A 14,222-nucleotide genomic window follows, 5' to 3' on the forward strand; every position below is an offset into this window, starting at 1 on the left:
CAAAATGTCCTTCATAATTTAAGGATCTTGTAATTGCTTATGGTCTGGCACACCCTCTCAGTCTCTCAGCCTCTGCTGTCTTATCTCTGTAGCCTCTCCAGCCTTCTGCTCTGCTCTGCAAGCCCTTGTCACCCTGCATCAACAATCTCCCTGGCCTTCTGCTGTGGACTTTGGCCCCTTCAATAGCCAGACCACAAAAGACTCTTGCTTCTGGCTCTCCAACTATTACTTTACTTACTCACGTACCACAAACACCTGTTCACAAAAAAAAAAACCTCTCCAAAATTGGGGTGTGTGTCTTCAACAAGGAAACTGATTCCTGTGTCAGGATGGAAGCCTGGGCATACTGGAATGGTTGCTGGAGGCTGCGCTGGCCTCTGTGCTGGGCTCCTAGCCACATGGAGGGGAGGCAGAGTGTATTCAGTCAAGAACTACCAGAAATTCTGCAGTAGCTAAGATAAAGATAAACTTATAGCTATGGAGCTGCACAGAGAGGCTGAGTGATGCTGAGGAATAAACTCTGCACCTTCTCCAAGTGGACAGCATTTATCTATGTTGACACCATGTGGTGTCAGGTAAGAGTCTGGAAAAATCTTTTTTTTCTTCATTCTATCTTTCAAGAACAAGGTGCATTATTGTGGGGCATGGCATGCGAGCAAATATGGTATAATCTCTGGTGTGGGCATTTTCAGAAGTAGGTATTCCATTCACCCAGTCCTCCTTCAGTACTCAAGTAATGGGGAGGGGGTCCCTGTTGCAGGTGCATTGTCTACACTTAAATTTCTCTCCTTTAACCATCCTAATACAGTCAGATAGGCAAACCATTTCCTGTTGTATGTATACAGTTAAACCAGTATAAAAACCCTTGTACTATCATGGTTTATTCCAGTTTAAAAACAGACATAAGCTATACCAATGTGATGGTATAGCCCAGCAGTGCCCAACCTTGCTGGGCCCAACCTTCTGGGCTGAACAATGTGGGATTGGTCCATGGGCCCAGTACCCCAAACCCAGATCCAGCCACATGCCAGCCCAATCAGGTCGTGCACCTGGATCCACCTAGGCACTGGCCCAACCTAACTGTACACCAGCTCTGTCTTGCATCAGTCTGACCCTGAGTGTGCTCCTAGATCCAGTCAGGCGCTGGCACCATTTTGTATACAGGACCATGTTATCCAGCTTCTGGGGCTCCCCATGGATCTGGAAATTTGGCAGAAGGGGAGCAGCAATTAACACTACCACCACTTCTCCACAACCAAATTTCTGGACCTCTTTGTGGAGCCCTACAGGCTGGATGACATGACTTCACTGACCAAATCCAGCCCACAGGCCCTCTGTTGAGCACTCTAGGTATAGACACATCAATACTAAGGGCTTCTGTTGTCAGCAGACTTCTTATATCCCTAATGACAATAGTTATACTAGTAAAACTATACTAATAGACACTATTGGAGAATGTAGGGATACCACTAACTTCTATGCTCACTGCTGTCACATTTGCTCAGCACTGGCTTTTAAAATAATAGGCCTGACCCTCTGCTGGTAGTAATTGGCCTGCCCACGTTGGAACTCCTACACCAGATGGAAATTTGGGTTGTTTACAATTAAATGTCCCTTGGTCATTTTCATTTATTCCCTTCCAAAGCACGTTTGTCTTCTATTTATGCAGGAATGATAAGGACACTTGGTGAAATAAAATGATGGATTTAAAATGTAACAGAATGTTCCTCCTCACCCTCCCTCAGAACAAAATTAACACATGGGACTTACAGCTTCAGGACATGGAGGCGGATATTTAGTAGACTTTGACAAAGAGTGCTAGGTGTCTATATAACTTGAAGTAGCTTCTGCAGTGACCCTACCTAGCATTGAATTAAAGGCCTCCATGCTTCACAGCAATACAAACTGATCATCAGCTGAGGTCAGGAAAGATCCACCCCCCGGTGTTTGAAATATAAAATTATAAATACTGATGTCTTTCCCTTGTGCTCCAATGCTGCTGATAGTATTTCTGTTGCTACCAGCAACTGCAGTCAGCCCAGCACTTGCTGCTCATCTCCCCTTTTCCAAAATGCTACGTGTTGTAGCTTTTCTCAGCCTTTAACTATGTTGACCATTTTTTAGCTTTTCTCTTCTTGTAGCTATTTCATAGAATCATAGAAAATGAGGGTTGGAAGGGACCTCAGGATGTCATCTAGTCCAACCCGCTGCTCAAAGCAGGACCAGCCCCAACTAAATCATCCCAGGCAAGGCTTTCTCTAGCTGGGTCTTAAAACCTCCAAGGATGGAGATTGCACAACCTCTCTGGGTAACCTGTTCCAGTGTTTTACTACCCTCCAAGTGAGAAGGTTTTTTTCCTTATATCCAACCTAAACCTCTCTTGTTGCAACTTGAAACCATTGGGCCTTGTTCTATCATCTGCCACCACTGAGAACAGTCTAGCTCCATCCTCTTTCAGGTAGTTGAAGGCTGCTATTAAGTCCCCTCTCAGTCATCTCTTCTCCAAATTAAATAAGCCAAGTTTCCTCAGCCTCTCCTCAGAAGTCGTGTGTCCCAGCCTCCTAACCATTTTCATTGCCCTCCACTGGACTCTCTCCAATTTGTCCACATCCTTTCTGTAGTGAGGGGCCCAAAACCAGACACAATGCTCCACATGTGGCTTCATCAATGCTGAACAGAGCGGAATAATCACTTTGCTTGATCTGCTGGCAACACTCCAACCCATGCAGCCTAGTATGGTGTTAGCCTTCTTGGCAACAAGGGCACACTTGGCTTATATTCAGTTTACTGCCCACTGTTACCCCCAGGGCCTTTTCTGCAGAGCTGCTGCCCAGCCAGTCAGCCCCCAGCCTGTCCTGGTGCATGGGATTGTTCCATCCTAAGTGCGGGACTTTGCACTTGTCCTTGTTGAACCTCATGGGATTCCTTTTGTCCCAATCCTCCAATTTGTCAAGGTCACTCTGAACCCTAGCCCTACCCTCCGGCATATCTACTACTCCCCCCAGCTTAGTGTCATCTGCAGACTTGCTGAGCATGTACTCTATGCCATCTTCCAGGTTGTTGATGATGATATTGAACAAAACCAGTCCCAGAACTGACCCTTGGGGCCAGAGCTATCCCTAGGGGTAGGCGAATCTGGGTGACTGCCCTGGGCCCCCCATTTGGGGGGCCCCACAGAGCCAGGTGGAGTGGCTGTGGCCACTCCATGCCACCAGTGCCAGCTTCTCATCCAGCCCCTTGCTACCTCCCCCCACCCCTCTGATTTGCTCCAGGCCCCACACCCTGCTTGGGTCAGCTCTGCCTGGGGCACTCCATTTGATATTGGCTACCAACTAGACATCAAGCCATTGATTACTACCCTCTGAGCCCAACAATCCATCCAGTTTTCTATCCACCTTACAGTCCATTCATCCAATCAACCCATACTTTCTTAGCTTGCTTGTGAGAATGTTGTGGGAGACTATCAAAAGCCTTGATAAAGGTATATAACATCTACTGGTCTCCCTACATCCCCAGAGCCAGTCATCTCATCATAGAAGGCAATCAAGGTTGGTTAGGCATGATTTGTCCTTGGTGAATCCATGCTGACTGTTTGTAATCATCTTTTTCTCCTCCAAGTGCTTGGAAATGAATTCCTTGAGGACCTGGCTCCATGATCTTTCCACAGACTGAGGTGAGGCTGACCAGTCTGTAGTTCTCTGGATCCTCCTTCTTCCCTTTCTTAAAGATGGGCACTATATTTGCCCTTTTCCAATCATCTGGGACCTCTCCCAATCACCATGAATTTTCAAAGATGATGGCCAGTGGCTCTTCAATCACATCGGCCAACTCCCTCAGCACCCTTGGGTGCATCCCATCTGGCCCCATGGACTTGTACAGTCTCATCTGTCTTCAGTCTTTCCCTTCCTTTCCATGTTCCCTTTCATTTGTCTCCCTGTAGTTTCCCTCATCTCTCTTTTTTCGGGCTTTTAACATCTCCTACACAACTCACCCTTTTGCTCTTGTCTTTACACAGCTATTTCCAGACTATTCCCTGCCTCTCCTTTCTCCTCCTTGCCCTGATTACCATTCCATGGTCCCCTTTCCCCTTCATTCTCCTCGGATTCATTTTGTTTGGCAACATCCTTCTTGCCCTTCCTCTCAGGATCACAGCCATTTCACGTTTCCTTTGAAAACTGATGACTGCTGCCTGTGCTTCTTTGGCACCAAGAATACATCCTTTGTTTGTTTTTTCATCAGTAGAGATGTATTACCAGCAGCAGAAAGATGGTGAAAACTTTGCTGACACAACAGAGATCAACTCTCTGCAAGTATATCTGAAGGGTGTAAACCACAAAGAAAGAGACATTCTTTATGATGTGGCCAAAGGGGACAGGGGGCTGAGCTGGCAGTAAACATGTAACTGATGATAATAACAGAGAGCTAGAGAGTAGCAGGAAACAGGTACAAGCACATCCTGCCTTTTGGCAAGGCAAGCCAACCCCCAGGCTAGGATCTGTGAGTCAATTCTCATCTCATCTCTGCTCTCATAAACATCCCTGTGATATAAACATCTGTGACTCACGCTTTCAGGACTGAGCCAATTGGTAACTGATGGGATTAGATAGAAACTTTCCATATGAACTATTTCAGAGGCAGGGTCTTTCCCTATGTCAGGAGTGAGGGCAGCAGGAAGGCTAAACTGCCCCCAGCTGCCCCTGGTTACCTGAGTGGACCTGGCTGCTAGTAACCTAATTTCTACCACCTGGCCCCAGTTGTCTGCATAGGTGGGTGGTCCAGGGGAATACTCAATGGAACAGATGTTTCTTTGGCCTTGGGTTGTTGACTCAATGTTTCTAGTTTCTTGCATCCTGCTTGTTGGTGTCCTGACTTTACTCTGGTTCCTGACTACTGTCTCTTTCCTCCAGACTGACTTGCTGGTTCTTGACCCCTTTGGTCCAGATGCTAATCCAGCCCCCTGCCCTCTGACAGCTAACTCCTGGCTTGTAGCTTCTTTTTGGTGATTGTCTGTGTCCTGGTCCTGGACAGCTACAGCTGCCTGCTCTGGACTCCCTGACTTTTAGTTCTATCTTGGGTCTTGGTCCCTTACAAACTTTGGCTTTCTGACTCATCCCCTATTGATCCTCTGACTCTAGTTGGGGACCCTTGCTTCCCTGACTGTGTCTGTTACTGGTTCCTCTGGGGTCAAGTCCTAACTGTCTGTGTCCTAGTCATACTCCCAACACCAGGGCTTTGAAGCAATGAGAACTGGCTGGTATTTTAAATGTGGTATTAGACAAGGGGGAACTCTTACTTCATCTGGCCTAACAACTGTTGTGAATGAACAGGCACAGTACCATACAGGGAGCAATCACCATGGCTAGGAAGAATGATCTTGTTTTACAAGCTGTGTTCTGGACAGAGCTCAGAGTGTTTCCCCTCCCCTCCATGTTTCTAAGATAACACGATCTGTATAATTTTGGCCCTGAGGAGGTGTCTGTGCCTCCTCATTCTGTTATATCCAGTAAAAAAAAAAAAGCCTGGGGGCTTATTGCTTATGGTACTGAAGATGTAGTCTTTGGTGGTGTTTCATTTCCAGTCCTAGAGCTATTTTTATTCATGCGCACACACACACAGGCACAATTCTCACCCATTTGCCAGCTAGGAGATGATTTCCTGTTATTATCAAGCTGAAAATCAATTACATTTGGTTTCCATCCACATCTCCCCTTTGTCTTCCTTCCTTGTTTGTGTAGCAGCATATTGGTGATATCAGTTTGTCTGGGAAGGGAAAAGAGGGTACAATGTGGTTGTAGTAACAGGGTTGGTTATTAACAGTAATCACTGTTTGCAAAGCTTTTGTATCAAGGGAAAACAATGAGAAGAGTGCCTATTACTGAGGTAGAGGTCCCCAGTAACGGGAGTCATGTTTTATTTCTCAGCCTCAGAAAACAAGCCTTCTCTGGGTAACATTAGGTATGAGTGCAAAAGCAAAATAATGGCCGTCTAAACCTGTAGAAGGATCCAGTATCTGAATATGCTCATTGGATATCTAAAAAACATTTGGATGAAATAGCTGTGCCATCTGCACTTGCTACTTATAGTCTGATTTCAGAAGTGTGTGGAATGAGGCAGTGCATGTAGTGTAGGGTAGGAAAAACTATGTAAGGGATCAGTAGTCAAACATGAAGGTGCCAAAGACATATTTAAGTGATACTTAAGCTTTCTGACTATGAGGTTAGTCAAGCATTGGAACAGGCTGCCTAGAGAAACTGTGGAATCTCCACCCTTTCAAGTTTTCAAGAGCAGGGTAGACAGAGACTTGACTGGGATGGACACTAGACAGGGATAATCCTGCTTTGGGCAGGGGGCTGGACTAGATGACCACATAAGACCCCTTCTTGCCCTACTTTCCTATGATTCAGACTATTAGAAGGGAGACATTAATATAGGGATACTGTCCTCAACATATCACCAGGTCTCTTTATACCTCCAAGAAAACACTTCTTAGTCTGAAATTCTCAGCAAAGTTGCCTAGACAGCTTTCCTCCAAGGAGGAGACCACTTGTTCACATCTGCTTTCTGTACCACAGAGGTTAGAGAAATGGCTTTTTACAGTAAGTCACTCCTTCTCTGCACTTCCCTACCTCTGGCTAGGCAGATCTGTTCCCTGCAGTAGTTCCTGTTGTCATCTGTCCAATTAATTTTTAAATGGCTCAAGTCACTAGGCTCCTATCACTTCCCTGGGAAGATTGTTCACAGCCTAATAGATCAAATCATTACAAAACATTTCTTCAGAATCAGCTGCAATGTTACCTTTGCTGAGTTTTCATCCCATTACTTCTAGCTAAGTTTCCTACAGCCCAGCTGTGTGTGTTCTAGTTTCAGCCAGAGGCAGGAATATTAAAGTAGAATGGGGAAAGGATGCTCACAAGGCATTTCTGGATCAGCTAAAACCAGAAGGAACAAGAAGGAGAGAATACACATCTCAAAAGATTTCCAGCCTCTTTCATTTTCAGATGACAGTGGAACACCTGTAACAATGCCTTCTTCACTGGAGGTTTAACACCTATTAGATGCTTATGAATGATTATCCCATCTTCCTTGAGATCCCCCTTCAGGGAACTTTTCAAGGACACACTTAAAGACTTCAAAAAGGGCCTCTCTTTGGTCAGTGTGGAGAAATTTAAGGTACTTTAATCTTGCCTTGGAAGTTAAGTCCCTGCAAAAACAAACAGAACACCAAAAGCTTCTTTGTTGTCCTTGCATTTTTTTCTCTTCCCCTTGCTAGCGTTAAAGTCAAAGCAATTTTGCTACAGCCAAGGCCAGTGAAGTGATTCCTTTGGTAGAAGAATTGACAATGTGATTTTCTTCCTCCCTGTTTCCATGTGAAAGTAATTGGTTTAACACATTTTCTGTTGGGAATTCTGATAACTTCTTTGCCTCAGTGTTCTCAGAGTTGTGGGGATATTTATATTTGAACTCAGGAAGATTTAATTTCCTTGAAAAAGCACGATCAATGTGGGAAGAATATAGAGAAGGGCAGGTTTACAACATCCAGCTGGAGGTCATTTTATGATGGGATTTTTTTTTTTTTGGCTTCTTGGCCTCTCTCTGTCACTGTTTATGGGGCCTTCACTGAAAAAAGCTCATTCAGATCAATGGGCTAAATTCAGAAGTGACATAAACAATGTCGCAAGTTAGTGTTGTTCAGTCAGTGTGAGATGGTTAAAGCAGAGGTGCCTACACTGCTGCATGGCAGAAAGGTACAGCACAACAAGCAGCTGACAAGAGGGTGTCTCATAAAACCAAGAGCCACACAGCTAGTGACAGAGCCCATCATGCTCCAACACTCAAGCACACCCTTCACACATGTAATCCTCCTCCCATGTAACAGTCACATGTTCCATCTATAATCAGGCTGACACAAACACATGCACAGAGGACATTTTCCTCTCTCTGCCACCCGCCCCTTCAATCTACAGCCTGATCCAAAACCATTGCAATCAATGGAAGTCTTTCTGGTGACTGCACTGGTCTTTGGCTTAGGTCCAGAGGCTCCACTTTGACATATCCCTCTGTTCCTGGAAAGAGCTCCCTGTGGGCTGCTTTTATTATCTTGTATCATTGTCTTTGGGTAAAGGCCCTCTTGAGCCAAGTAGCCCATCAGGTTAGTGTGGTTAAGGCTCATCAGTTTTTGCAGCCGAGGACACACAAGGGAGTAACATAGCCAGCGTCACATCTGGCAGCTGCTGACTTCCCCATCTGAATGGCCAAGTACTATTAACTGTTGAAGGGAGCCACTAGCATGAGTCCAGAGCTTGAATCAGCCCCTCCAGAGCCACAACAAGATGCCTTAGTCACTCTACCATCCCAGCATGCATGGCATTCCAGCAGCACTGGGAGCTTGAGACCAGCTATACTTCTGCTTCAGCTGTATGGCTAGAGCTGTTTACCTAGCATGCATTTCCTTTTGTCCCCTAGAGCAGTGGCTCTCAACATTTTGGGACTCAAGGCACCTCTTGAAAAAATGCCAGCTCTTAATTTTTACTCATTTTTTTTACTACAGAAAAATAATAGATCATTTCTTCTGTTATAAAGAACTAAAAAAAGACCACAGCAGCTCAGAGTGTTCTGGATGCTGCCAATTTCTATTTAAAAATCTCTGGGTTTATTTTGTGGATCATGTCTGCACACCTTGCAGGGCTAACATTGTGTGGTATTACATTGCACCCTTAAAAAGATCTCAGGGTGCTGTGGTACCCTGGTTGAGAATCAGTGTCCTAGAGCAGAGATGTCCAACTGGCAGTCTGTCCCCCACATGGCCCACAAGGGGTTAACATGTAACCCCCAGGCTCCATCAGCAAGAAGCAGCAGCTAGGGGCTTGGGGTTTTCCTCTTTCCTTCAGCTTCCACTGCCTGACTCAGCCCTGTAGTGCTGAGTCAGCTGGAAGCATGGAAAGCCTGTGTAACAGTGCCATGGGGAAGCCTGCAGGGAGCTGCAGGTCATATGCAGCACTGTGCTGTGCAGAATGCCTGCCCCCTTGCATGTGGGAGCATCCATCCATGCTTAGTGCAGCAGGGTGGTGGAGCACCTGCTAGCTCATGTGCAGCACGCAGCCTGGGGGGCCTGTGGCCCCTGCTGATCTGTCCCCCATGCTGTATGGCCCCCACTGGTGTGTCTGGTGGGCTGTGCAGCCCCTAGCACACGGGTGGGTAAAATGCGGCCCGCAGGCCAGATATGGCCCACAAGGCCACTCTATCCGGCCCACGGGTCCCCTAAAAAGTTTCGAAAATTAATATATATCTGCCCCTGGCTGCCTGTCATGCAGCCCTCGATGGCTTGTCAAAGCTCAGTAAGCGGCCCTCTGCCCGAAATAATTGCCCAACCCTGTCCTAGCAGTTGAACAGCCCTGCCCTAGAGGAATCTCACAGGCCTGACAGCAGCCATAACAGCCCCACTGTTGTGCTTACTGTTTTGGGATGTCCAACATCTCCCAGAGGGAAAAAAGAAACGTCCCTCCTGTCTGACATGAGGAGCATAAAAACAAAGGAGAAGCAGGGCCTTGCTGACCAGCTCTGGAAAGTGGGATTGGTTCTCAATGCTTCTTACTGGGATTCCCCATCTCCACCTCTTTGTTTAGAGTAGTGACTCTCACCCAGAGGTGCTGTGAGATCCTTGTAAGGGGACAGCTGGTGTGGTGCACAGTGTTAGCACTGAGAGGTGTGCAGACACCTACCCACGATTCACACAAGAAACCCAGAGATTTCCAATAGGAATCCATGGTGTGGAGGCAGCTGTGCCCTGCTGTGGACCCTCTGAACTCTTTGTCATGGACGACTTGCTCTGGTATTTTTCCGCAGTCAAAAAAAACCAAGTGAAAGGGAAGAGCCGGCATTTCCGGAGGGGAGGCCTTGAGTGCAGCTGGGTGGAGAACCCTTCCCAAGGGGAGCTGGCTTGAAGCAGTCAGCTGCAGGGCTCTGCCACACATTCAAACGAAGGCTGGCTGGAAACCAGCTACAGACCTGTTACATGTTTTTAGGCTGGAAGCCAGCTATAGAGCTGTCACACATTTTTTAGGCCTTCACTTTCTAGCAGGTCGACTCTTGCTGTAGCTGGACAGCCATTTCTATGGCCTGACCTTACTCTGGGCTCGCGGGCGGTGTACATTTATTGCGCCACTGCCCGGTCCGTTGCGCGACGTGTGTAACACGCAGGACCCAGGACACGCACCCTCCCGTCTTTGCTGCAGGTGTTGAGGGCACGTGGGGCAGGGGGGCACCAGGAGAGATGGGAGGGTGACGCAGCGGCGTGCTGCTCCCCGTCCCCTGGCAGAGGGTGCGGCGCCGAAAGGGTGAGGGAAGGCTGGTGACGCGCTCCCCGCCCCGCATATAAGCAGCGGCGGCAGCTTGCAAGAGGCAGCCAGAAGCCGGTGGCACCTCCCGGGCTCCCCGTGCACCAGCCGCCGCCTCCCGCTCGCTGCCTCTGGGGCTGAGCCGCGGGCAGTGCCAGCCCGCCCCGTGCCCAGGCGGGGCAGTTTCTCCCGGCCCGGGCTCCCGCCGCCGCCACCCTGAAGTTCCTGGCCGTGCTGCTGGCCGCAGGGATGCTCGCGTTCCTCGGGGCCATCATCTGCATCATCGCGAGCATCCACCCCACGGCCAGCGCCGGCGGAGCTCTCCACGGTGCTGACAACGACTCCAGCGCCGCCGCCGCCGCCGCCCTACTGCCCGGCCCGGCGGCCGGCAAGGGCCCGGGCGCTCTCCACGGTGCTGGAGAAGCCGCGCTCGGCGGCGGCTCGCCCGGGGACTCGCTGCTGGACCTGCCGCCCGGCGCCCGGCCCCACCACTCCCAGCGGCACCACCAGCACCCGCAGCTCTTCAGCCGGTTCCTATGCACTCCGCTGGCGGTGGAGTGCCCCTCCGAGAGCCCGCCGCAGGGCGACGCGCCCTTGCCCGGCGCCGACGACCTCTTCTTCCTGCAGAGCACGGCCGAGCAGCTGAGGCAGACGGCGCTGCAGCAGAAAGACCAGATCCTTCTGGACCAGGAGACCATCCGCGAGCTGTCGGGCAAGCTGAGCCAGTGCGAGAGCGGCCTGGAACTTAGTTTCCAGGACAGCGCCTCTCTCTGGGGGGGGGCCCGCAAAGAAACCATGGGCGACCTGCCCTGGGACTCCTCCACCATGGTCCAGGAGCTGGAGGAGGCTGTCAGGACGCTGAAGGACAGGATCGACAAGATAGAGGTGAGGCACCCAGCCCCGCCACCCAACCCAGCTGCCCGCTTCCTCCTTCCCCTGTTTCCCTTTGGGCCCATCGGGCTGGGGTAAACCACCTTGTGGACTTGTTGGACAGAGAAGTCCTGGGAATGGAGGGAAGCAGACTCAGTGGCTCAGAAGGCCCCTTCCAGACCCAAGATCTTCCGTTGATCTCCCTGCTCCTCTAGCCCCCATACCCATGCGCTGCCCATGCTCCTCTCTATGGGTTTCCCAGAAGCATGCCAAGGCGGGAGGTTTCATTGCACTTTAATAATGCAGCCAATTAAACCCAGAGATAGATTCTGATTTACCAAAGCAAGCCCTGTCTGGCAAGTCATGAATGTCTGGTTCTGGGAATTGGGGGTGGGTGTGTGGCCATGCATGTGTTGGTTTGTATGGACTTCCTTGCCCTCTCCTCTCTGGCTTCTCCCTGCTCTTGGTGCCAGATTTCCTGTGATAAATTGTGACTGTGGTGGCAATCTGAGGTGGATACACATGGATGGACATTTTGTGAATGCACAGAGGACTGACATCCCATGTCTCCTTCAACCTTTTCTATCCCCCCCACCCGCATTCCCCCGACAGCGCCCCACTAATGTAGGGATATTCCTTACAGAATATTTCCCAGTCCTTTTTCCAGGCCATTTTTAACTTACTCCAGAGGGATGAAGCTTTCATCATTTTCCTTGAAGAGCTAGTATCTCAGAGGGATACTCAGGGAATCCCTTATGTACCCGTCCAAAGGTTTTGCAGGGAATCTGCTCCTAAGTGGGAGTGTGCCTCCCTTTTACCTGCACCACAAGGTTGTTTTGAATCCCTAGTTATCCCTGTGCTTCCTATGCCCAGGCTTCCTCATGGTGCCAGCAAGGATTTAGGACCAGTTTCTGTCCCTTTTGCTTATGCCACATAACACCTCACTCTGTGGAAAGTCCTGTTGATGACTTTATGTGAAGTTAGGGTGGCAGAGTGGGGCTCTTTCAGTCAGATTCTGAGGCCCCTACAATCAATATGTTTCTCACCTGGCAGGAAATGCTGCTGATTTCAATGGGACTTCCTGCAAAGTGAGATGTCATCATGTACTCAACAGGGACAGAATATGACCTGAGGGTGATTTAATGTTTCATATTGTCTCCATAAAGGAAGAAGGAGCCTTAGAAGCCAGGCTGAAAATGTTCTTGTTTACATTGTGGTGTTCTCAGCCTGCCTGCAGTGCTCCTCCCTTCCCATCCCTCAGCTGGGACCTTTGCTCTGCATTTCAGCCTCCCATCTGGTTACAAATGGACAGTAACAAACCCCATGCTAAAGTGGGCAGCTGGGGCTGATAGTGCCCTGTGTGCACACATGTGCAAGTGTGCATGCATGTGTGCATACATGTAAATTAGATCCCCATGCTTTTACTGGCTGGTGGTGATCTGAGAGATTAGTTCTACCTTTGCACAATGATTTAAATGTTTTGCTTGTTGAATACCATCTGGCTAGAACTTTGTACCAGGGAAACCTATTGGCCTTATGTAAATTCACAGGGTGAAATCCTGTTTCCACTGAAATCAGTGGGCTTTCTGCTATTGAGTTCAAAGGGGCCTGGTTTCATCTAAGGCATATAGTGTGCCATTTTAGACCTTGATGTGGAGATGTCTTACTGAAAGCACTGGAGTAAAGCAGAAGTTCAAAGAGCTAGGACAATAGTTTTGGCCTGTGAAAGAGCTCACTGGGAAGCAGATCACTCCCTTCTATAGAAACATCCTTAAGAAGGGACCTGCTAAAAGGAGGGAAATCCTGTGTGGAGCTTTCTCCAGATTGACTGGCTCTGCGAAGCAAACCCTATGCTTCTCTGAAATACGCAGAACAATCTCTTGAGGTCTGCCAGGGGCCAAGTATGTCTACAGAGACCTATGTGTCTTAACCTAATCCCAGGCCCAATGTTGTCCCCATTAATTCTCTGGAAGTTTATATCTAGGATTCATAGAATTACAGAAATGTAGGGTGGGAAGAGACCTCAAGAAATCACCCAGACCAAACCTCTGTACTGAGTCAGGCTCAGCAAGACCAAGACCCTCCCTGATGGATGTTTGTCTAACCTGTCTTTAAAATCCTCCAACAAAGGAGGATCCCTGACAACCCTACACAGCCTATTTCAGCTCTTCATCAGCTCCTAAATAGATGAACTTTTAAAGGGGGGGTCCTCAGTGTGGAAGAGTGTGGAACATGTATGAAAAGTTAATGCAGCTTGAGACTAAAGGTGTGTGAAAAGCAAGGCCCTGGCCTGGTCCCATTAACATGAAGATCTGTCATCCCACGGAGGGATCTCTGAGGATATAAAAGGGAGGAGGATGTGCCATGAAGGCTGTGCATCACATAGGAAAGGAGAAAGCCATGGATGCCAGGAATGCTTTAAACATGGATCCCAGAGATGGGTGGAGAGGATGATTTCTGTCCCATAGATACCACTGTTAGTGATGAATGTGTATGTGTGTGTGAGAGAGAAAAAGACAATAAGAAAAAAACCACAGACTTAGTCACACACACTGATAGGCGCACACACACAGAGATCACACAGTGACAGAGATATTCTCACACACACAGATCTAAACATAATACATAAAGCTACTAAGATTATCTATATGACAGATGAGCAGACAGAGAAACACAAGGAGAGAGAGACAGTCTCACAGAGAGACAGATACACAGGCAGATGGCAGGACAGACAGAAAGACAGAGACACAACACATGCTACAAGGGACAGATGCAAGTTTGCACATACACATAGAAAGAAAGTGAGACACACATGGAGGGACAGAGGCAAAAGGTCCAGTGAGATACCAGGGAAGATCATACACACACAGAGCAGGGAGAGAAAAAGGGACACAGAGAAACAGAGAGAAGACTGTCTAGTAACCACAATGGCAGAAAAACCCAAGGGGCGGGAATGCACATGCACAAGAGACAGACACACCTCTGGGGAGACAGAAACACCCAACAATGGACAGTGAG

The 14,222-nt window shown here is 48.6% G+C and overlaps 1 protein-coding gene across 1 annotated transcript in view; it reads left to right on the forward strand.

Annotated features, from left to right (window-relative positions):
- The window catches only part of NPTXR (neuronal pentraxin receptor), a 45,798-nt gene that overhangs the window by 7,709 nt on the left and 23,867 nt on the right, over window positions 1-14,222 (forward strand). The window contains exon 2 of the mRNA XM_059726190.1: window positions 10,477-11,219. Within this exon, the coding sequence (XP_059582173.1) occupies window positions 10,477-11,219 (743 nt within the window). The remainder of the gene's footprint in view (window positions 1-10,476; window positions 11,220-14,222) is intronic.

This window comes from Alligator mississippiensis, chromosome 4 (assembly GCF_030867095.1).
Source record: "Alligator mississippiensis isolate rAllMis1 chromosome 4, rAllMis1, whole genome shotgun sequence".
NCBI classification, from domain to species: domain Eukaryota; kingdom Metazoa; phylum Chordata; order Crocodylia; family Alligatoridae; genus Alligator; species Alligator mississippiensis.